A 23305-nucleotide genomic window follows, 5' to 3' on the forward strand; every position below is an offset into this window, starting at 1 on the left:
GTTGGGTTTGACGGTACATGAGGTAATCAGTCATAACATTTTTGCCCCACGCAAGCTCGCCGAATATCTAATCACCTTTGATAATTTCGTTTTTATTTACGATATATTGACCAAACAAGTTCAAGGGATTTGCTATTTGCTATGATCAAGATGAGATGGAGCAGGAAGGAACGATTTTGAATCACTGGCCGACCAATATCTTCTTTTGTATGATGGGCTAAATATGAACTGAAAAGAGACAAAAACTGTGCGCCTATTTTTTTTTACGCAACCAGCGACTAGCTAGCCGAGGAGCGTGCAAATTTCCTTAACACCTAAGAAGCTTAGCTTAAACCGGGTAGGCGTGTATTTCTGAATGTATTTTAAGCAGACAAAAAATTGCTGTTAAAAATGCATGAATTTTTAACATACTCTTAGCTACTAGACATATAGAGGCTCTGCCTATGCCGGCAATACAAAATTTACGAAATTTAAAATTCCGTTTTTAACCATTGCTATTGCTACATTAAATAACCAATGTGGCGGCCCAAATCGTTAATAAGCTTGGATGCTTCATTTTTAAGGTTGTATTTTCTCAAAATATGCGGAGATCTCGTTAAATGTTCTGTGAAAACGCGTTAAGTATGTGGAAATCGCTGTTTAAAAAAATGGCTCAAAGTGGGCAAATATAGAGGCATGCGCGGAAAATCATTCGCCTGCGGCGCAACAATTTTGACCGTAGTGGGGCCACTATATCATCTAAGGTGATACCAATTTGCCAATTGTCTTCGTTTTAATGCTAAGTTTAAATTGCACAAATTTTTCCACCACCAGTAAACAGTAGACCTACACGTATGCGATTATTGAATACAAATGTGTGAGCAAAACGATAAACGAGGAAAACTAATTACTTGCAATAGCTACTGTTCTAATTGTTAAATTATGATTTTGTATCTTAGATTTAAGTTGGCAATGTCTATTTTGTATTCTGTTTCTTTTGGTTGTAGTCTGTGTTTTGTTTGACCAGAAACTGAACAAAACAACAGAACGGATGGTTGCAAAACGAGCCATATAGCAGCATATGTTGTGTGATGTACGAATGGCCTGAAAAAAGAAAGAAGATCTATGAAGCGAGCAACAGAGAGAGCGGGAGAGAAAGAGAGAGCAAACAATTCAAATTTTTGACATGCGTATTACGATAACATGATCCATTTTTGAATTTCAAACATAACCTCCTTTTATTTGTAAAATGTTAGTCTGGGACAGCATCTACTTTAAATGAAAATCATGGCAATTTTGCATTATCGGTTACTACATGTACTATTCATTTTGTCGCTGGTATTCGCTGCATCCGCTTCCAAATTAAATGTGCCACGAGTGTTGCTACCAATTTTTAATGACTTTTCTACTCAATTCGTTTTGGAAGCGACCGAGGGTGGCTGTTATAGATGGTGATACTTTTAATAAGCAATTTTTGACAAAAGAAAGATGCAAATGTAAAAATTGTAGGAGTACTACTCGTGCCGATATTATACAGTTGACGCTAATTGGTGAAAATAAAGAATTAACTTGTTCTACCAAAGTTGTAGTTAGTACTATAACGAGGGAGGCAGCTAGAAATATTGCCGTCGTCCTGGCAGAAGATATTAATACAAAACAAAATTTAAGATGCGACGTTATAGTAGATGTCATTCATTCTTTAGCCATATCAACAACAACCAAAGAACTCTTTATGGAAGAGGCTCCAGAAAACTTTGAAGTCAAAGCCTATGATGATCAAGGTAATTTACATACCATCATTTGCAATACTTAAGGATTAAAAAATATCTAAGTCTGAAAGTATAACCGAATAAACTAGAGTTTAAAACTATAGAAATTATTGTCTATACTCTTTAAGGAAATGAATTTTCTTCGTTGGAGAGTATTGAGTTTGACTGGACCATTATACCACTAGGGCCCAATAAAGATAATGTAATCAGATATATTACCTACAGAGACTCACCTTATGAAACTCCTCCAGCCATAGAAGCCTTGGAAAATCAAAATAAAAAAGGTTATTCAATTTTACTTGAAGGCGTTAAGAGTGGATCCGCAAAGGTAAGTTATTCTCAATAGACTTAAAATACAGAATTACCACTTATTATAAATCCTAAATATGTATAAGTAAGTAATTGAAAGAGTTAATAAAATTTATTACAGTGATTCTGTTTTGATACTGGGTAACACTATCTCGTATTTTATCCAATTTGCCAATTCCAGGAAAATGCGTAATAAAAATTATAATAAAATTGTTAGTAATAATTTAAATTACAACCACTAAAGCGTAATTATGATTTAGTTTCTTATTTTGGCATGTTTTGTTTTTAATTATATTAATTTTTACTTAATATGTATACAGTATTTCAAAATTCAGTATCATGGATTTTTGGGACATATTTTTCCATTATGTGTGTGCAAGTTTGAAGATTTATGGTTTTTCAAATAAATTAAAGTGAATTTGACATATACTTTTTCCCAAAATATATTGCCTTGGTCTGAAGGCAATTACCAAAATAGCATGCTGATGGCAATAGACACCTGACCAGTGGGTATTTTAGGCCAGAACTTCGGAGACTGACTTTTAAGTCGTTTTGAAAATATAAAGAATAAATATATTTTTATTTAGGTATAGAAAATACTATGTCTAGAGTGTGGTTCAAAACAAATACGTGAAACTTAAGGTGATTACTTGTTTAAAATAATGTATAGTAATGTTGGGTCAAAAACCAACCATTAAGGAGATATCCCGCTACAAATACAGTGGAAAAACAAGGTTTTTATTTTTTATCGTAAAAATGAAAATGATACGGAATATAAAATAATAAAATATTGCGGAAATATTACAACTATTTACACATCTTCTGAACTGATGTTTCGCCAATCATCTTATTGGCTTCTTGAGAACTCAACTGACACTGGATGTATTATTGTAAGTCTTACTATTATAAAAACAGACTTTCTGCATTTTTTAAAAAATGGTGGTGAATTGAATTACACTATCCCTATCATTCTTCTTAACCAAATTTAAACAAAAATTTATGCAATGATATAAAATATATATATTTTTTATTTCCAAATAAAAAAATACATTGTCTTATATGTCGAACAAAAATAATTGGGTGCTATCAAACAGTTGTATCTTGTATCAAAATTTATCAATTATCTTCTAGACAATTACATTTTAAAAATAATTAATTTATAAATATTTCTGAAACTGTCTAATCTATTCATAGGTAAACTATGAATAAATACCTTTTTTAAAAACATTTTATTTAAACACTTCAACTCACGAATATACACTTTTTGTAGTAATTGTTGAAAATGCCTGCCTTGAGATATAAGACATGTATTTATGCTTTCAAGGAATTTTCGTTTGCAATTTCTGTAGTACCTCTTGTAATTCACCATTATTGAATTAAAACTTTTATTATTGAACAATTAAATGAATAGATTATAAATTTTCAACTAACTGAGCAATCTCAAATATAGAAATAATAAACGTCTTAAGAAGTGATAGCAGCGCACATTTTTTTTGTCTAATAAATTTTGTATCTTGTAGATTTTATTTTTTTATTTCTAAACGCGAAGTATGTAAATATCCTAAAAAAAACACGAAAAAAATTACAAATATTTTGATCTCACGAACTAATTGTAAGACTGGTAAGGACCCCTAAACTAAAACACGTTTTTGTAAGAAGTATCAAATATCTCATCTAAGACGTATAAACGGACATATAACTCTAGAGAGCAATGCAGTATCCGCTTTCCTGATGACTAATGGGTTATTTACAAAAACCAAAATCATTTGCTTTAGGCAGGGTGATCCAAATCTTCCCGAAAGGTCTTTTTTTCTAAATAAAAATCCTATTGAAGTAGTTAATCATAATCATCTTCTCATTCGTTTTTAAATTAAATGGTAGAATCTTCAGTAATCAAGGCCCAACAGTGCACAGGTGTTGCTCTTAGCATGTTCTATAAATCTAAACTTATCTTGTGAAGAGCCTTAATAGACATTTTCAATAGTACCACTGTCCGTTATTTTTCTAGTAACATTACTGTCTCGGGCTTATGCTCATATGTTTCCTACTTCCTACTTCTTCTGCTCTCTTGTGATTTAACCAACTAGGAAATTAGCTCAACTTAGACTAACGAATAATTATTTCACAAAAGTTATATAAGGTTTGTAGTATAAACTTAACCATACTGAACTTATGTATGTAATCCCCAAGACAATGAAACTCTATTCCACATACTGTTTACATGCCTTCTTTATAGGGAGGTTATAACTCTTCTGTTTAAAACTGTGTTGTTTTTTGTGGAACAACTGGATAATCTTACAACTAGATCCGGGATAGATATCTAAAACTTATTAATTAAATTAATGAATAACGTTTTTTTACCTTATCAGGGAAAATATTTCACAAATCATTGTTTCCGTGAGAATTGACTGTAGCTTTTCGTACGTATTAGATCAGATCCTTGTTATAGGAATAATTGTATTTTCTTATAAACATTAAATAACAATAAAAGCAAAATGTGAGATCGACAAATTACTGTAGGTGGCAGTGCGGTTGCCTTATCCCGAATACAAACACGTTGCGGCGAACGAGGTGCAACTGATGATCGTAGCCAACCTGCTAATATCTCCTGCGGAGGTTTATGTCATGCCCGGTGATGTCGTGTCCTTTAAAATATTTTTTGTAAGTGATTAACTCAATTTTCTTATGCAAAATGGCTTTTGACTACTTAAAAAAATTGGTCTGTTGTCATTTTGTTAACTTGAATTAACAAAAATGAAACAAACATCTATATAAATATGTTGGTTCACCCTTTATAAAAAATTGATTTCATGTTTCGTATTTAAAAGGCCATTCGATAAGCAAAATTATCCCAAACAATTTTATCTAAAAAGTAAGGTTTTTATTTATAATGGAATATTGTTAAAATTAAAGGAAAATTATCAAAATTCAAATAGTCAAGGACTACAACATACTAAAGTTTGTAAAAAATTGGCCAAAAATGGATTTCATGTTTCATATTTAAAAAGCCATACGATAAGCAAAATTCTCCGAAACAATTTTATCTAAAAAGTGAGGTTTTTGTTTATAATCGAATATTGTTAAAATTAGAGGAAAATTAGTAAAATTCAAATAGTCAAGGACGACAACTTACTGAAGTTTGTAAAAAATTGGCCAAAAATGGATTTCATGTTTCAAATTCTCCCAAACAATTTTATCTAAAAAGTAAGGTTTTTATTTATAATGGAATATTGTTAAAATTAAAGGAAAATTATTAAAATTCAAATAGTCAAGGACTACAACATACTAAATTTTGTAAAAAATTGGCCAAATGTCATTTTGTATACGAAGAAAGAAAAGTGAGGGGTCCTGTATAAATTAATTAAATATATTTTTAGTTGAACGGCGGTAGAATGGAAGAAATAACATTACCGGACTCGCAGTACTACATAGAAGCTGAAGATTCGGAGATTGCTTCATCTGTAAAGAACACCGGGAGCGTGACCGCCTTGCAAGAAGGAAAAACTAGGATCGTCTTAAGGGATCGAAATATCGGTAAAGATGATCCAATGTTGAAACTCCCCGCGGCCACGATTCACGTGTCCGCACCTGAATACATCCTGTTAAATATTTTACCCCACAAAAATTGGGCCGTTTTGATTGAACAGCGACACGATATCATCGCGGAGGTGTATTCGAGTACGGACCACAAGCTTTATCTAGGAGAGGCGGTTCAGGTATTTATTGAGGTTACACCGGAGTTTCACGTTCTCGACCGGACAGCAAACGGTACATGGATATCCGGCTATGGCGTCAAATCTGGCGTGGCGAGGATTCAAGCTTCTTTGGAAGGCGTTTTGAAAGGGAAAGAACTCGTTAAAGTGTGGAACCGAATTATAGCCAGGACCGACTTGATGATATATCCTCAGATAACTATCGAACCGTCGGAAGTTATTTTACCATGGGATCCCACAACCCGGCCGAAATACGATATAGATTTAGTTGCCAAAGGCGGGGATGGGAGATTTTTATGGAGCAGCAGTGACAATTCAGTGGGCATTGTTAGCCAATCCGGGCACGTCCGTACGCTTTCGAATGGGTTTTTCGAAGTGTCTGCAGTAATGATGAGAAATCACGACAACCGACAGTCTGCAAAAGTTATTATACTACCCCCATCTCGTCTCGAGATTGTCGAGTTTGTAATGGAAGCGGAAGTTGGGTCACCAGTCTACCTTCATATCGCCCTTTACGCAGAAACGTCACTTCCAGATGGAAAAACAATCATGGTACCTTTTACTAGGTGCCAAGAACTTCCATTTCAAGTAAAGCAATCGGACGTTAAGTTTAAGCACAACAAAACGGCGGTGTTGGCCCCCATCGGAATATCTTGCGGGAATATCGCCATGGTCGGTTTAAATGTTGGAACTAGCAAAGTAACCGTGTCGTATTACCAAGACGGGACAGTGCTGGAAGATTCGGTTACCATAAGCGCATTCCGACCTCTGCAGTTGCTACAACCGAGACGAGATATTGTGCTAGCTGTAGGGTCCTCTATAAATGTGGTCTATACCGGGGGACCTAGACCGATCATCGGTCGATCAAGTGAACACCAACGGGTCATCGTGAGTGAAAATGAAAGCATAGTTCAAGCTCAGGACAACACTCCATTGCATTCAATTCCTGGGGAGGACTTTACCGTTGTGCAGGTTCTATGCCGAAAAATCGGAGAAACCGATATAAAATTGATGATCTCCAACACGCCCAGTTCTGCCAACTGTCAAACCCGAACGAGTACTCTGACGACTAGAGTGGTGTGCGGCAAACCTAGAAAAATAACCCTGCAACCTCAGCTAAAAATAGCAGATACTTCGGCTTGTCCCATGGACTTGGGATCTGGCAACGTCATAGTTCAATGCACGAAAGTTATCGACGTCGACGTTGTACTCTTTGACGAATCAGGCAACAGATTCTTAAACTTTACGAGTCTCAACTTGCACTGGGCCGTCTATCCTTTCGATTCGGGGATATTGCTGAGCAAGGACAGCATTTTTCCCAAAAATATCACTTTGGGGACGGTCATGGTTGCCGATAAAAGTTTTCAGTCTTTTATGCCTTATATCGATGTAGGTCAAATAACGATTAACGTCACCGCTCTGGGTTATATAAAGTCGATATTAAATAAGAATCTTATAACGGCAGAGTGGCCGGAATTTTCGAGCGAAGAAGATCGAAATTCCGACCCTCCGGCCATCACTGCTTCGCTTTCGCTATTCCTCGTGGAAAACACGGAATTGTCTTCGAAATCCTTGACCATATTTAATCATCCCGGAAACAAAAAAACTATTCCCGTACTTCAGGGTTCTGGATTTTTCGAGTTGGCTTTAAGTGCTGATGACATTGTTGATGTAAGATATGTAGAAGGCACGAAGGAGTTGGAAATCACTCCGTTGAAGTCCGGCGAAGTTCTGGTGCAGCTTCTTGACCTTTGTCTCGTATCTAAACCGGCAACGTTAACGGTAAATGTCATTTCGATTGGCATCATTAGGATTGATATGCCTGACAAAGTCGAGATCGGTAAATGCATTCCTTGTATCGTAAGGCTGTACGATGAAAACGATAATTTAATGGACATTCCCGATTTGGGAATGATAGATTTGAGGCCCGAATTTGAAGAGAAAATTGCCAACATTGAGAGAGCCAAGGAAGACCCCAAAGAACCTTGGGGTAATGGTGAAATTCATTACATCGTGACAGGTTCGTATTTTTTGGCCACAAAAGGCGCAACAATTTTTGTTCCATTAAAATTACCTTTGTTACTCAAAAAATTACGCTAAAAAAATTGAAAAACTGACTCAGCCATCGAATTTTTTTACAAACTGTGGCACTCAGTAGAATTTTATAATTTTCCTTTACGTTTTGTTCTGTTCAGACATTTTACTTGAATGGTGAGGAAAAGGCAAAGCACCTGTCCTGCAGATTTTTTTTCTTCTGTTGCAACCTATTGCGACCTCTATGAATTCGTTATAAAATTCAGCTCATAATTATAATTTTTGTAATTACATCGTTGAAAACATTTAATTTTTACTTATAGTTCGAAGAGTTATACAAAATTTGGCGACATTCTTGGAGTAAACTTGTTATAAAATTTTGGACGCTTGCTTGAGAAATGTTTTTCTATTATAAGAGAACAGCACACTCTAGCAATTGCTAACTAATTGGGGCAGGGTTTTATTGATGTTGTATATTGCATTTAAATAATTGAAGACAGTCCTTGTAACGTGCGGCCTTGCGTTTTCTTGCAAGAAAAATAAAATATTATATAATAAATAATGCAAACGGCATTACGTGATCTTAAATCAGGTGCATGGCACCAAATGGCTCCTTTGGAGAGATAATACAATCATAAAATCTTAATCCGTGATTTCCAGCAAGTACCGGTGCAGTGGCAGGCTTTTTACTAGCCAATGCGACTTCTTTTAATCTTCTCCTGATAGTTAAGGGAGCAATGCAAGGGAGCAAATGACATTTTTGGCGGGTTCGAATTGATTACTAGAGATATAGGTGGCCCTGCCTATGCTAATAATACAAGAACTCATGGAGCAACTATGAAAAAAATTTTGAGGTCTACTCAATGTGCCTATTCGCGAGATTTAAAATTTCGTTTTTAATCAATGACCTTGCGACATTCAACAACCAACATGGTTGTTGAGAAATCATCAATATGTTTGGATGCGGCATTTTATTGCAGTATATTCTCAAAATATGCCTAGATCTCGTTAAATGTTTTGTGAGAACGAGTTAAGTCTGTGAAATTCGCTGTTTAGGAAGAAAATGGCGTGAAGTGCAGGTTAGTGGATGAAATGCGTGCTCTACGAAAATATCAACGCCGCCTGCGACACAATTTTACCGTGGTAGAGTTACTATATTATCTAGTAGCTGTATGGTAATACCTGTAGTTTAAGGAAGTGTTCATCAATTTGACTTGTAGTCCTTCTCCTGCACTGACAGTGTTGGTGTGTTCCGGTTTCCCTAAATCTAACCATTCGACTAATCGTTGAATTATTAACACCTAGTAAATTGATCGCATAACCTCTTCTGACAACACTCAAACAGCAATTTCAAATAATACACTTATCAAACTGAAAAAATGAATGGAGTACTTAGCTTTTTAACTTAATTAAATGACACGGTTATAAAAACGGTATAAAATTAACAAAAACAACCAGTTGACCTAAGCCAACTAATTGTTAAAAAGGACAAGATTTCTAACAGTAAATGCTAATATTTGGGGAATATCTGCTTGCCTTAATTTTGAGCAGGAGTTTAATTGTACTAGCTGATATAAAATCATATAGCTATTAGATAATACAGTGGTCGTAGTGCGGTAAAAATTTGATATTTTCATAGAGATGGGAATGATCTTCCGCGCATGCCCCTAAATTCAACCCGCTAACCTGCATTTTGCGCAATTTTCAGAAAGCAATGTCGTAAAAGGCTAAACTGAAACCTATCGAATTGTCGCATCAATATTCATTTTCATTATCTCTTGAAAAATTCATCATCGTATTTTAGGGGTGGACGTGGGAGACACAAAACTAATATTCATCGTGTCTGGTAATGACGAAGACGTTAACAGTGCACCTATGGATCTGCAAGTTTTCCAACCATTGAAATTGCATCCTCGCAATGGTACAATTTTAATTGGATCATCGGTTCAATTAATCATAAGAGGAGGACCTCAACCAGATACAAATATACAGTTCTTGGCGGTCAATAACAAAACCGCCATTGCTTCGGACAAAGGCATTGTCACGGGCCGATCAATTGGTACCACAAAAATTAAAGCATGGAGTGTCGGGATACATCCATCTACAGGTCAGAATATTGTGTACTCTGAAGTAAGAACGATATATTTTAGATGCGTACGTTACTGCATTAAATTTTGTTGCTCTAGGATACTGTCGAAATTACGGTAGTAGCTCTGCAGGGAGTTAAAATAGCTGCCCCTCTGTTGAGATTTAGAGTTGGCGCCACCGTCCCATTTTGGTGTTTCGGAGTACCAGATATTTCACCGGTAGTCTTGGGCACAGCAATTGATCCGTCTCTTGTGTTTAGGTGGAGGGTAGATGATAAACTTTTGGCTGATTTGACTGGTATATTTTACCCATTAGGTAAGAATTCTTTTCAAAACAACTGAAATGTGAGGTTATGATTATATATCTGACACTTGACATTTGTGCACTAGTACTTTTCAATTAGTTTTTTGCTTACTTATAAAATAGTAAGGATTTTAAAATTACCTGAAATTGCTGTAAGAGACCTAGATAAGTTATATAAAAGTTTCCAATAGATTTAATAGTATTTTAAAGTTCATGTAAAACTACAACTTTTTAGAAACCGAATGTGATTAACACGCATCCTTTCGTATGGCGGCTATTGTTATGTTTTTTCGAATTGAAATAAATACTTTCATAAAAAAGTTAGCATTTAAAGCAACAGTCCTGAAAAATGTTTCTTTTAAAATATGCAATTAAAAAATCATCTCCATTTTAATCGCAAAAAAAATTATTGATTGATAATTGAGTGATTAATTATTTTACCTTTCTCGTTTTTACCAAAATTAGGTTTTAAAATGCTTTAAACGAGTGCGAATTTTGGGAGCGGTAAAATATTAAATTATTGCATAACTTTTTTGTGCCAAAGAAAATTAAAGTCGCCATGGGATTTCTTTTTGAGTTGTTATAATATTTGTTAATACATTTTCATAATAATGCCCGTTACACTTATAATAATCTCAATTTAAGTGCTGTAACGGTTTTATAAGAGTAACGAAAATGTTTCGCGAAGAAATGTTAGTTTCTTTGGTTTTATAAAATAGGTAATCGAAATATAACCGTTACCATTATAAAACAAAAAATGTTAGATGGGTTATCTTCTTTTGCTTACTAGATCAATAAAATAGCATTATGAAATAGAAAATTAGACCTATGTGAACATAAAATTGTTGTCTCCCATAATTTTATTTGTTTGTTTGGTAGTGTTATCCATATATTTATCTTAATTATTTGATTATTAGGTATAGATATAGGACGACCTGACAGAGTAGTTCTAAAACTAACGGGCTTGCAAGCCGGTTCTACCAGAGTATTTGTAAATGTAACGACACCGGGCATAGTAGCAAACGTAGCTAGTATGAGTACCATTATGTACTCAGCATTTGTGGATATCGAAATTGTCGATGAGTTTCACCTTAATAGACCGGTAAATATTCAGGGGTCATCATTGCTAATGGCGCCATTTTCTCAACTGCAGCTCGAGACTAACATGGACTCCATTACTAAAATTGTTTATGCGTAAGTAGACGGGTTATATATTTTTTTTGTTTACAGCAAGTAGGTATTCCATCGCTCGGGCGAGACATTTAAACTACTTGAACTTACCTTTGTTAAACTAAGACAAATTAAAATGGACCTAGTAGTCAAAAAATATTTTCTGAAAAAAAAAAAACTTGCAACGAAATAACTTTTTGTCATTCAATAATCAACTAAGGGCCCAACAAGAACTAAAAACACAATAAAGAATTAAATTTTGGGAAGTATTTCCACTTTACAGATTGTTAATGTCTAGTTACTACTAATTTACCCAATAAAACTCAAATTTATATTTAAGGGTGCCAAATGATATTTAAAATTAAAATATTAAAAAATAAAAAAAAATTCTTTTACAATATCCTCGAAGGGCACCAAATTACCACGCATAATAAATATTTCGCAAATTTAACAAACCAAATTTAACATTCATGAGAACAGTTACGTCCCCCGGTGGGTATTATTTGAGAAACTGTAAAATAATTTACAGCATTTTCTGTTCCTTGCCTAGTTGCCCCTAATGGAAACCCGGTTTCCAGAGTTCGAAGGGCGGCTATCGCGCTCTGTCGTAAATAAGATATAAATATTGGCACAACAAAAAAAGATTGCCTAAAATACAACACCCACCTGGAATGTCGGTGTAGCATAATTTGCAAAAAAAAGGAGCGGCAGTGGGGTGGGGGCGTTCAGTCTGTTCCCGGAGCACGCAAACATTAATTCGCCATTAGCCATAATTGAATTATAGCAAACATATATGGGAGTATAGAAGAGATATATAGAGGTATAATTTGAAATATATGGACTTGTCCGGCCCCAGCGACGCAATCCCTACCACAGTGTGTACATGATTTTCGTTATCTTAAGATTCAAAAACAAAAACAACACTTTCAGTTTACCTAATAATCAAGGACCGTCCACTGAATTATTAGCCGACAACTCTGTTTATCAATCGGAAAAGCAAATAGTGAGCCTTAGTTCGACGGGCCTGCTAAAATCTTTTGGAATCTTCGGTCATGCCCTGTTGATTATTACATCGATTGATGAACACGGTTTGAAACAGTATATTAATATTGTGGTCGAAGTAAGCACATTTTGACTATTTTCTCATTTTGCCGTTTTAATTTTCTAATTTTTTTTAGGTTAAGCCTATTCAATATATGAACTTGAATATACACGCCTATTGGCGGATAAGTTTTAATAATCTAATCACTACTATACCTTTGGGTACCGATTTTATGTTAGTTGCCTCATATCATGACAATATTGGAAACACTTTTCATGCTGGTCCTACCGATTTGAAAATCAGAACAAGCAGGTAAGGAGCAAATGACACACAGTTTATCAATGTTGCCTATGATTTTTGTTAGGTGTGATTTGATGAAGGTAACCCAATTTCCGGAAAACGGCTCTATTTGGATAAGTACAAAAAAGCCGGGACATACCATGCTGAAGGTGTGGGCTGACGGAATACAACAAACCACTGACTATTTGAAAATTAATGTCGAACAATCTGTGAAACCCTTATTGGTAAGAGTTATGTATTATCCGCAGTTTTTTTTAAAAGCCGTAAACAATTGATGGTAAATTATTTTGAATAACTGCGGGGTACCTCAAGGTTCCGTGCTGGAGCCATTCTGATACTCAATAATTGTACTACTATTTACAAACCTTCTGAATTCGTCCTGCGTCGGTTGTTGATGAATTGAACTGGCTGATTTGTTGCCCATTACCTTGTCAGACCTAACACTTTATATGCATTGTCACATCACACGAACACTCATTTTGCTAACAAAATTATCACCATTGGAATGTACTATTCAATAGTGTAACTTGGCATAATAATCAGATTTTAAAGACCTCACTAAAATAAAATGGTCGTCACAGACTGCTCGAACATACCCGCACCAAATGAACACCCCTTGATAATAAGCTATTATTGCTCGTCCCAAGTAATACTGCCTTAACGTCCTCTTTCTTTTCTTCTTCTTTTTCCATTGCTTTTAATGTCTCTGGGTACAGTTTTTGCGGAAAAGGTTTCGCCAATTAACGTTTTTGCTTTATGTCTGTAATAGATACCCAATAATTATAAAAGTTACTATTTACAATTCTTAATTTCCTGTAGGATCATTTGACATCGGGCGATACTATATGCCTTTGGACGCCAGTTATATCTCAATATAATCTGCCCGGGAGTTGGAAAAGCAGTGATGGTGGATTAATGGACATCAACCCGGCTCTAGACATCGGTTTCGTCGGAAATAAAGTCGGCACCGTGACGCTAGTACACTCGCTCTTACCATCCGCTCCGATACACATACCCGTGTATCCTGTCAAAGTGATAGAGTTCTTGACCAAAGATAATATTGTACTTACCAATGGTGAAAGGGATTCCGTTAGCAGATTTATTTTGGTTCTGCAAAGCGAGAAAAGCGTGGGAGTTAAAACGAACAATTTGGTAAGTTGATTACAACAGAGATTTGGTGCCTGCGATTTTTCAACTATTCCAGGGGTAACTTTTGGTGCGGAAACCAAAAAACCTTCAGATTTGGTCTACCAAGTCTAGTTTTTGAGATGGGGTAAATTTATCATTTTATATATTTAATTTGTTTATACATATTTTACGTGATAACTGTTATATCACCATTGTCAGTTAAAAACAAAAACGCTTCCTCTGAAGCGTGACTTTGACATCGGTCTTGATAACGATCTTCCATAGCTTTAATGCCCCGATAGAATCTTTCCCCTTGTTCTTCACTATAACCACTTAAATTTTCTGTGTAAATAGCTGCTTTATGATTACCAAGAAATTTTTGATCTAGACCTTATTTGAGGGCCACCAAATATACCAACTTTTAGCTTTTTTAATTCCGTCATACTTACGTGACAAGTACCCGAAACAGTTTCCCTCTCGATTTAAAGCCTTTACAAATTGCTTCATTAGCTGCAGCCTGATATGCAAGGGCGGAAAGTAAGATTTTTCCTGTCCAAACCAAAGGTTTGTTGATTGCGTTTTCATGACCTCTTGAAATCCAATTTTTGTTAACCCCAGTGCAGGCAGGCAGAAAAAGAAGGATATTATGTATAGCCACTCTGCTATTGATTTAATTTTTACTTATTTTTTTTGAAAACTAATGCAATTGTTTCATATTTGTAGTAGAATGACGAACCTGTATCTTAAAAGTATACATTTTAAACTACGTTTTGAACTGTTAATAAAAAGGCGCTAATCGTCTGGAGTGTATTCAGGAAAATCAAGTCTTCTATGTTGTTACAGAATATCTATAGAGCGAAAAGACGCAGCATATTGTTGCCTAGATAAAGAAGAATCTTTTTTAATCAGGATGCAAGTAATTTAGCAGAATCCCTCTTAGTCAGTCCAGTTCTTCTTGATCTAAACACTGCGGAGTCGTTAAATCTTTTTCAGATTCACTATTGTTTTGTGGTTGAATTCTTCTGAAAAATGAAACTGGTAGTCCTTTCAAATGCACCACAGACCTTTTTGCAAAATCTAGATCAGTATATGTCCAGTTGTCCGTATTCTTTCTATTTGTGTCTTTAATATTGACGTTATGATGGTTTTACAGTTCTCTCTAAACTATCAGTACACTAAACTTTAATCAACTCTCTTAGAGTCTTTCCAATTGTCAGCGTCACAATAATGGAACACGTTTTACATATGAAGTGTGCGGCCAAGTGAACCTCAATAGATAAGATAATTAAAAAAAAGTCAGCACACATAACAAAAAGCATCGCGATGATTTATTACAAGTAAATTACAGGTTTGGCTGGTACAAAAGTAAAAAGTAAAAACCTATCTTACAAGTTCATCTTACAAGTCAAGACAAAATTTTTTTATGGATGCTATGTTATGCTTGCTTGAATTTTATTTCTAAACCTGCCCTCAGTAGTGAAAAAGTCCAAATGCTCATTCTCATTGGCCAGCCGGACCGCCCTTGCGGAGAATTAATTACATCCATAGTTGGTCCTGTGATACGGTATGCCTGCCTATGGATATCATTGTTTTCTTCTAATATTTAGTACCACCACAATACAACCAAAATTTTAATATGCTTATAATATACTAAATTGAGTACAACCAAGATACTATGTTCCTAATATTAATTTTAGTGGGGGTTAAACGGGTATAGAAGGATCTGGTCATAGGCATAGGAATAAAAATAAGTAATAAAGCAATTAAGAGCTATGGATTAATAGGGAGGTTGGGGACAATTCCATTTGTCTAATTAGAATCTTTATCTTAAAATAAATAATAGAATATCATTAGAATTTAATCGACCCACCTTCCTTTGGTTTGTGGATATGAATAAGGCATTTATCCAATATGTCTCACAGATGCCATCAAAATCTTAAAAGAGAAAAATATGAATTACCATATGTTAAAATTAATAATGGAACGGAAGTAAAGCAACACTGAACTAACTTAAGAGTAGAACAATTACTACCTAAAGAACTAAATATAAATAGAGGAATCACAGAAGAGCATTCCATCAGTCCATTCATTTTTAGTGTAATATTATAAAACATTAGGGTCGCAGATTCAGACGACAATCTCCAACGACTGTTTCACCTTTTCACTCAAGAAGCTAAGCAAGCTAAACATGATATAAACAATATATGAGTCGGAAGAAGAACCCGAGGAACACCGCCAAGGAGGCATATATTTATTTCTTCATTTTTGTCCTTTGTCAGAACTAATATCAATTAACCTGTATCTCAAAAATCAGAGCTGACTGAAAAAATCCGGTGGTATTTTTGGAATCCGCACATTAAAACATAAAATCCGTTGTTGCGTTTCCGGCGTCTTTTTTCCATTTTTTACCCTATGTTATCATTTATCATTTCAATTCGTTATCTATCATACTAGATACAAGGCTGGAGATGTCGCCAGGATATCAGAAAAATGGTGCGTCCCCAAGGTTTTAAATGTTTTATGGAGTTTTCAAATAAATCGGCAAGTATAGCGCCTCACGATTTATTTGCCTTGTCAAACAGTTGGGTCCCTGAAACAGGTTAGTCGTTCGAGCAATTCAAGCATATTTTTATGTTAACTATTGGGGATTTTAGGTCAATATGCGTGTAAGATAATCAATTTAAACGTAAACAATACCAAAGTTGCGTTATTGAATACGAATTTGTCACTTTGGGTTACGACGGAGGATGAGACCGTTGAATCGGAAAAGCTCAATATCAAGTTTTTACCGGGAGTACATGTTGAAAAATATATGAGCTTAGAAGATAGCAGCAATACCGGCGAAATGGTAGTCAAAGGACTTCCCGAAGTGTTGGGGCAAATATCTGTAAGTTGTTAAGAATTTTAACTTGAATGGCAAATCAAGAAGCCCAGAGGCCAAAAATACAAAATTCCTTGGAGTTATTATGGACTCCTCACTTAGTTGACAAGATGACCTAAACTCTCTGTGGGCAAGCCTAAAAAAATGTTTGCGCCCTGATTCTCAGGTATACAGAGCATCAGAACGATCTATTGGGTGTTTGTCAAGTTGTCAATTGTTCTGGTGTTCTTCCAAGCATACAATCAACGCTTTCAAGGCACAGCAAAAAATTATTAGGTGCGTTCTCAAGCTTCATCTTAGGACTTGCTGCAACTAGTATTTTGACACTATTTGCATTGTTACTGTTCCTTCTCTATATTATCCGTTGCTGGTTATGTCCATAACGACAAATCCTAATTTCTTTAACAACAACAGGGCTGGACCCAGTTCCCAGCTTATTGGGCGGCATAGTTAGAATTGAGATCCTATACTTACTGCACAAATGATTTTACTCTTAACTTTGAATTTTAATGGTATACATCTTGTCCAAAAGAAATTTGCTATTTTATTGTGGAATCTTCTCCTATCAGGTTAGTTTTTTAATTGTTGGTAATCATGTAAATGTTTAATTACGTTAGGTCATTGACTATAATTTTGTTGGAAATCAAGGATATTATTATTATAAATCGTGGGAATATTATTCTACAGGTGCTTCCCGCAGACAGTAGTATTTTGTATGTCAGCGAAACCAAGTCATCAGATGATTATTCGAAAAAGTTCAAAATTCAATTAATCGATTACCATTGGAGATTGGCAAATATGGAAGATGCCATGGGAATAATTGTTCTGTCGCCGATCACCAAGCAGCACGAGAAGGTCGGCCTAAATTGCGTTTTGATTTCAGTGTTTAGATTTCACCTTTCAGGTCTTGGTGAGGGTGACAACCGATTCGACTGGTCAAATGTGCGGAGTCGTTCGCTCACCGATTTTGAGTTTCATGCGAAATTACAAGTACGCCCTGGTTATGGCGGTCGTCATGATTGTCGTATTCTTGATGACATTTTACTGTAAGTATAATAAGTTGCTACTTTATTATCGGTTATTCATGTAATGTCTTTCGATAAAAAATTAGGCTTTTAATCGGAACGCTGTATGTGACAGTTACGACATTGTGTCTTTTTTTTTTGTTTTTTTTTTTATTTACATTGACTAACATACCAAAAGTTACACTCAATGAGAGTGTTATCAAGATAGTAAATTTATAGTGAATCAAATTGTTCAACACTCAACTAAATGAATACGTAAACTTATTTCAAATAACCTTAGAATAAACTGTAGAAATGGTGAACGATCAAATTGTCTACAAAATTAAAAATAATAAATCTAAAAAATAACAGGTTATACAGTCCACAGACGGGTAAGGTTGTCAAATTATTTTCGGGTAACAACAACTCTATGTATTATTTTAAGTGTTGACAATGTCCCAATTTTGTAGTATCAAGTATTGTTTAATGAATTTACAGGAATGAAGTTCTACATTGTTTTTGTCGCCGAGTTATACAATATATCTCAATAAGTTGGAACCATAAGGGGCAACTTTTAATATTAATTTTCTGAAAAAAAACATTTTTCAAAGAAACTTCCACAGGCTACTCTATAATGCTTTTTACAAAACTTCTGGATTCCTCTTGCGTCGGTTTTTGCTTAGTCGAAATTGCTGACGTTTCGCCAATAAAGCCAAGTCAAGCTCTGAAGAAGCCAACAGGATGATTGACGAAACGTCAGCAATTTCAACTAAGCAAAAACCGACGCAGGAGGAATCCAGAAGTTTTGTAAAAAGGAAAAAAACATATTCTTCATAGAAAGTTATAAATGTTTGTGGATCTGAAATCCCTTCATCAGATATCCATTATTTCCAGTAGTATACAAGGTTCGAAAAATATTATTTATTTATTTAATAAGGTCTTTGTTCACCATAAATTACAAAGAGAGAAAAAAAGAAACAATGGGCAATATAACAATTGCATTACATGGTGGAAAGGTGAAGCGTCGCCCTAATGGACGTTTTTAGACTTTACCTAACTGGAGCGACAATAATTTATACTAAATCATATCGATAATCCTAAAGAAAAACAACATTGTTATATAATTATTGAATGTTACTCTCAGGTAACAACTGATTATTGAGTCTCTTTTTAAAAGTTTTCATTGTGTGGTTACGATAGTCCACTGACAATTTATTGTAAAGACTGCATAGGTGTGGCGCGGGATTATCATTAGCCTACTGTTGCGGGTATGATAAGAACTGACGTTCTCAATTCGGGCCAATTTTTGGTCTAAACATGTTGGGTTGAGTTTTAATCTACCCGACTCGACAATTTTGTGACTGATCCTATCGAACTTCGTGATACCGTATGATAAACGATAGCAAGAGTTCTGAATCTTCTGTAGCCTGTCGCAATCCCTCAGCAACTGTGCCGGTCCATTCACAGAATCGCAGTAGAACACTCTAGAGAGAATTAAACTCACAAAAACGCGGCTCCGTTGGCATAATATGCATATTCGGGTAGAGTAGTTAAAATATGCAATATGATGTTTGACATATGTAATTCATATGTTTGGTAAAGCGCAACTCTTTGTCAAGCCACAACCCCAAGTTCCTGACCTAGGAAGGATCTCATCCCTAATCGTAAGTTTTACGGTATTCTTTGCAGTCTCCCCTGCCTTCGGTCCAAAGAACATGAGCAACGATTTAGACGCATTAAGGTTAAGATTATGCGGTGAAACAACTATGACAATCGAAGTCAGGTGCTTATTTATTTTTTGATTAGCAGATTGACTTTCTGAAACGTGATATGACAAATAAATCAGGTGAAGGTTTCAACGTATATGTGGAAGTCAGCGATATAAATGGAAAATAGTAGGGACTCGAGTATAGGCCCTGAGGAATTTTACTCAAAAATAAAGTACTTTAAAATTTTACAATATCGCAAAATGTTATTAAACAAGAACTAAAACCTGCGTTCAAGTACTGAATTACATTCATTTTTTAAAGTTCTGGGTATAATAACAATTCAAATTTTACTGTAGTTAGGTGTAATCAAGGATGCACTACTGACTGCGTTCAAGTAGGCAATTACATTCATTTTTGAAACGTACTTCTACGTATAATAACAATGCAAATTTTACTTTAGTTAGGTGTAATCAAGAATTGCACTTCTGACTAGCTCATAGGAAACTGACGAATGTTTGATAACCGCCAAAAGCCGTTATAATTTTATGCATTATGTAATTCAATAGTGAAGAGAAAATGGAATTCGTCTTGATTGTGGGAGAGAAGCCTTAATTATTTATAATAATAGACATGGCAATAAACAACTGTTACGAAAATGAATTCAAGAATACTGGAAGTATTAAGAATAAGTTTGATGTACAACGCCGAGAATTTGTTGCCTTATCATCGGCATACAGTTTGAAGTAATGCGGGTGATGCAAAAAAATGTAAGGAAAGATACAGATACAGATAAAGACACGAATTTCAAAACTTCATAAATATAAAGAATAGTTCGTATTTTGAAAGAAAGAGACGATGATAAGCGCTTTGATTGACATATTATTTATTCTGAGGCAACATTCTCGTCTAGTGGAACTGTTGCGTCACAATTTTGTTGTAGTCTCATAACCATTATTCCTTTAAGATTAACGTGACAGTTATAAAAACTCACACTTACAACTCCATAGATGTCACGGTAATAATGAATAATTAATAAATTATTAAAATTTCTCGGTATTGTCACATTTAAAGGTACTTAAAAAGTTGATAATATCCCATGACTGTATTTTAGATTTTAGAATGTGCAGAACTTTTCATGAACAATAAGTTTTTTTCTTAAAATTAATAATCCCATATGGTTCCACCTTAAGATTTTGTTGGATTGTGTTCGCCAGCTTTTGTGATTGCGGCCACAAACAAACAATACTTCAATGTGTCCAACTTTAACAATCCCTTCTCCTAACTTTGTTTTTATTTTTAGTTTATTCGAATTACATGCAGCCCATAGTCAATGTGAATGTTAGTCCCGGCCGCACGGTGCTAGGACCGTCCCCATCTCCTGGTTTTCCAAGAAACGCGATCAATGTATCGCCCTCGTTGAATCGCACGTCGCCCAACGTCTCTCCGGGGTCGTGTAAATTTAATTGCACGTGCGCGAGACACGCGTCACGTGACCCGATCTACGGAGACGCGAGCACATTTTACAACAGCTCGCCGGAGATCAGGCGAAATCGGAAGTACATGTGAGATGTAAATAAACTTAAATTAATTTTTTCAAGAGAACTGCCATTTAATTTAGAAGATGTCTCAGGTATCGCCTTCTGTTCGATGTGTACTAAATAAACATTTTTGTTACTTTTTTTTTTTCTATACCGCGTCAGAAAGCTCAGATCTATTAGGGAATCGGTAAGCGTCGCACACTGGTATATTAATAATATACACACACAGGTTTACAGTGATTTTGATGTTTGAAATCATTTTTTTAGAGCGCTCTGTATCTTATAAATGTTATTTATTCGATGTTAGGCAGGTTTTTTAAAAGAACCGATTTTTATGAAATTAAATGTCATTTGGTGGATAATATTAGATTTCTCTGCAAAGCAACAGAGTTGGCGCAAAAGCGGCAGTGTTACTGTGTTCGCGGCTGTTGTGTTCATTGTTGCATATGTCTAGTGTTCTAGAACGTATAAATATGGAAAGACATTCTACTATGTACTAAAAAGCTTAGTTGACCCCGAAAAAATTTTACTGCCTCCTCTTCACATGGCGTGATTAAGCTTCTTAAAGCCCTAGACAAAAATGTCTGTTTCAAAGTGTTTCAAATATTTGTGCAAGAAATTTCCAGCCATATCTGATGCCAATATAAAAGAAGGCATTTTTGTTGGGCCGCAGCAAGACAAGAATTTTGAAAACACAATGACCAATGTCGAGAAAAAGGCAGATGGAGCATAACAATGATGGCGAGTTACTGCTAGATATTAAAACGGGATATGCCCTTAAACACACAGTCGAATGTCCGGACAACGCAGCTTTCTGGCAAAAAGACGATTCCACTTCTTTACTGAATAAAAAAATAAATTATTTTAGAAATATCGTCTTTTTTTTCCTTTAATATTTGCAAAAAACCTTACGTTTCAGTTATCAAAATAAAAAGACCTGTGTAATAAGTCGTAATAATATTTGTTTACTCTTCGTCATTAAGAATTTGTTATATATGACTCAATGCAAATCTGAAATCGATTCTTAATTTGTATGTGTAAATACTTAATTTATATTTGATATGGTGCCCCTTCGACATATCAACTCTGTCTCGATTTAAAATAGACGATCAACTTGCAGGTGTAAAACTTTTATATTATTTTCTTCGAAGCGATCTTTATGAGTGATAGTTTTGGATAGTTTTTAATTTATTACTAGTTAAATTTAATATTCAGGGAAAAAAGTATGATTTTAACAGAGTAGTTTTCCTGAATTCAGCTAATTTTCTATATACTTATTCATCATTAAACATCTAGTTTTATGGAGATAAAATTGGCAGCAATTTTGAAAATTTACAAATAATTTTTTTTTCTTTTTTTATACATAGACAGAAACGGATCAAAAGAATTTACCATAAAAAAATTACAATTCACGAAAACAAACTAAATTTCTTTATTCAAATAAATCTGTAAATTGGATATGTTATATATATATATATATATATATATATATATATATATATATATATATATATATATATATATATATATCTGTGTGTGTGTGTGTGTGTGTGTGTGTGTGTGTGTGTGTGTGTGTGTGTGTGTGTGTGTGTGTGTGTGTGTGTGTGGGTGTGTGCGTGTGTGCGTGTGTGCGTGTGTGCGTGTGTGCGTGTGTGCGTGTGTGCGTGTGTGCGTGTGTGCGTGTGTGCGTGTGTGCGTGTGTGCGTGTGTGCGTGTGTGCGTGTGTGCGTGTGTGCGTGTGTGCGTGTGTGCGTGTGTGCGTGTGTGCGTGTGTGCGTGTGTGCGTGTGTGCGTGTGTGCGTGTGTGCGTGTGTGCGTGTGTGCGTGTGTGCGTGTGTGCGTGTGTGCGTGTGTGCGTGTGCGTGTGCGTGTGCGTGTGCGTGTATGTTATATATATGTTATATTAACATTTATTTTACACCTTACAGTTTTTATTATTATTTGTTACATTTAAAATAAATTAATAAATTTTCTTACACGTGTGAATTTTATTTCTTCTTAAACTGTTTAGTTTTTGACACGCACCAAATATATTAATGTTCAAAGATTCAAAAAATATTTCAATATTGATTGACCCTATGTAAGATGTATGAATATATTAATCGCTTTTAATTTAAAACGTTTTTCAATTTCAAATTAATTTTTAAATAATAATAAATTATTTTTCAAGTTTCATAATTTTATAGGTTATCTTTTATAGAACGTAACTAGTTGTTGCATACAATTTTTAAAGATACAATAAGTTGTAATTCTTAATAATGGAATTTGCCCCAATGTCAAACATGATAAAATAAAGTGATCCAATGCAGTTATAAAAAACTTAAATTCATAGACCGCC

At 34.9% G+C, this 23305-nt stretch overlaps 1 protein-coding gene across 1 annotated transcript; it reads left to right on the top strand.

Moving 5' to 3' along the window:
• Nucleotides 1-1209: 1209 nt before the first annotated feature.
• LOC132708347 (nuclear pore membrane glycoprotein 210) lies at nucleotides 1210-22278 on the top strand. The gene is made up of 17 exons (XM_060680634.1): nucleotides 1210-1430; nucleotides 1489-1760; nucleotides 1877-2076; nucleotides 4578-4718; nucleotides 5435-7790; nucleotides 9609-9934; nucleotides 9991-10207; nucleotides 11113-11389; nucleotides 12296-12485; nucleotides 12544-12719; nucleotides 12772-12931; nucleotides 13527-13859; nucleotides 16290-16434; nucleotides 16490-16722; nucleotides 17404-17571; nucleotides 17621-17762; nucleotides 20730-22278. Exons 1-17 carry the CDS (start codon nucleotides 1258-1260, stop codon nucleotides 20993-20995), a joined length of 5775 nt encoding a protein of 1924 aa, XP_060536617.1. The 5' UTR covers nucleotides 1210-1257; the 3' UTR covers nucleotides 20996-22278.
• The last annotated feature ends 1027 nt before the right edge of the window (nucleotides 22279-23305 follow it).

Source organism: Cylas formicarius, unplaced genomic scaffold, assembly GCF_029955315.1.
Source record: "Cylas formicarius isolate icCylForm1 unplaced genomic scaffold, icCylForm1.1 PGA_scaffold_10__41_contigs__length_53128322, whole genome shotgun sequence".
NCBI classification, from domain to species: domain Eukaryota; kingdom Metazoa; phylum Arthropoda; class Insecta; order Coleoptera; family Brentidae; genus Cylas; species Cylas formicarius.

Bases quoted from the DNA above. Each gene is read 5' to 3' on its own strand.
- LOC132708347 (XM_060680634.1), top strand. From the start codon at position 1,258: ATGAAAATCATGGCAATTTTGCATTATCGGTTACTACATGTACTATTC. The intron at 11,390-12,295 runs GTAAGTAGACGG...CAACACTTTCAG, and splicing joins ATTACTAAAATTGTTTATGC to TTTACCTAATAATCAAGGAC. The intron at 13,860-16,289 runs GTAAGTTGATTA...CTATCATACTAG, and splicing joins GAGTTAAAACGAACAATTTG to ATACAAGGCTGGAGATGTCG.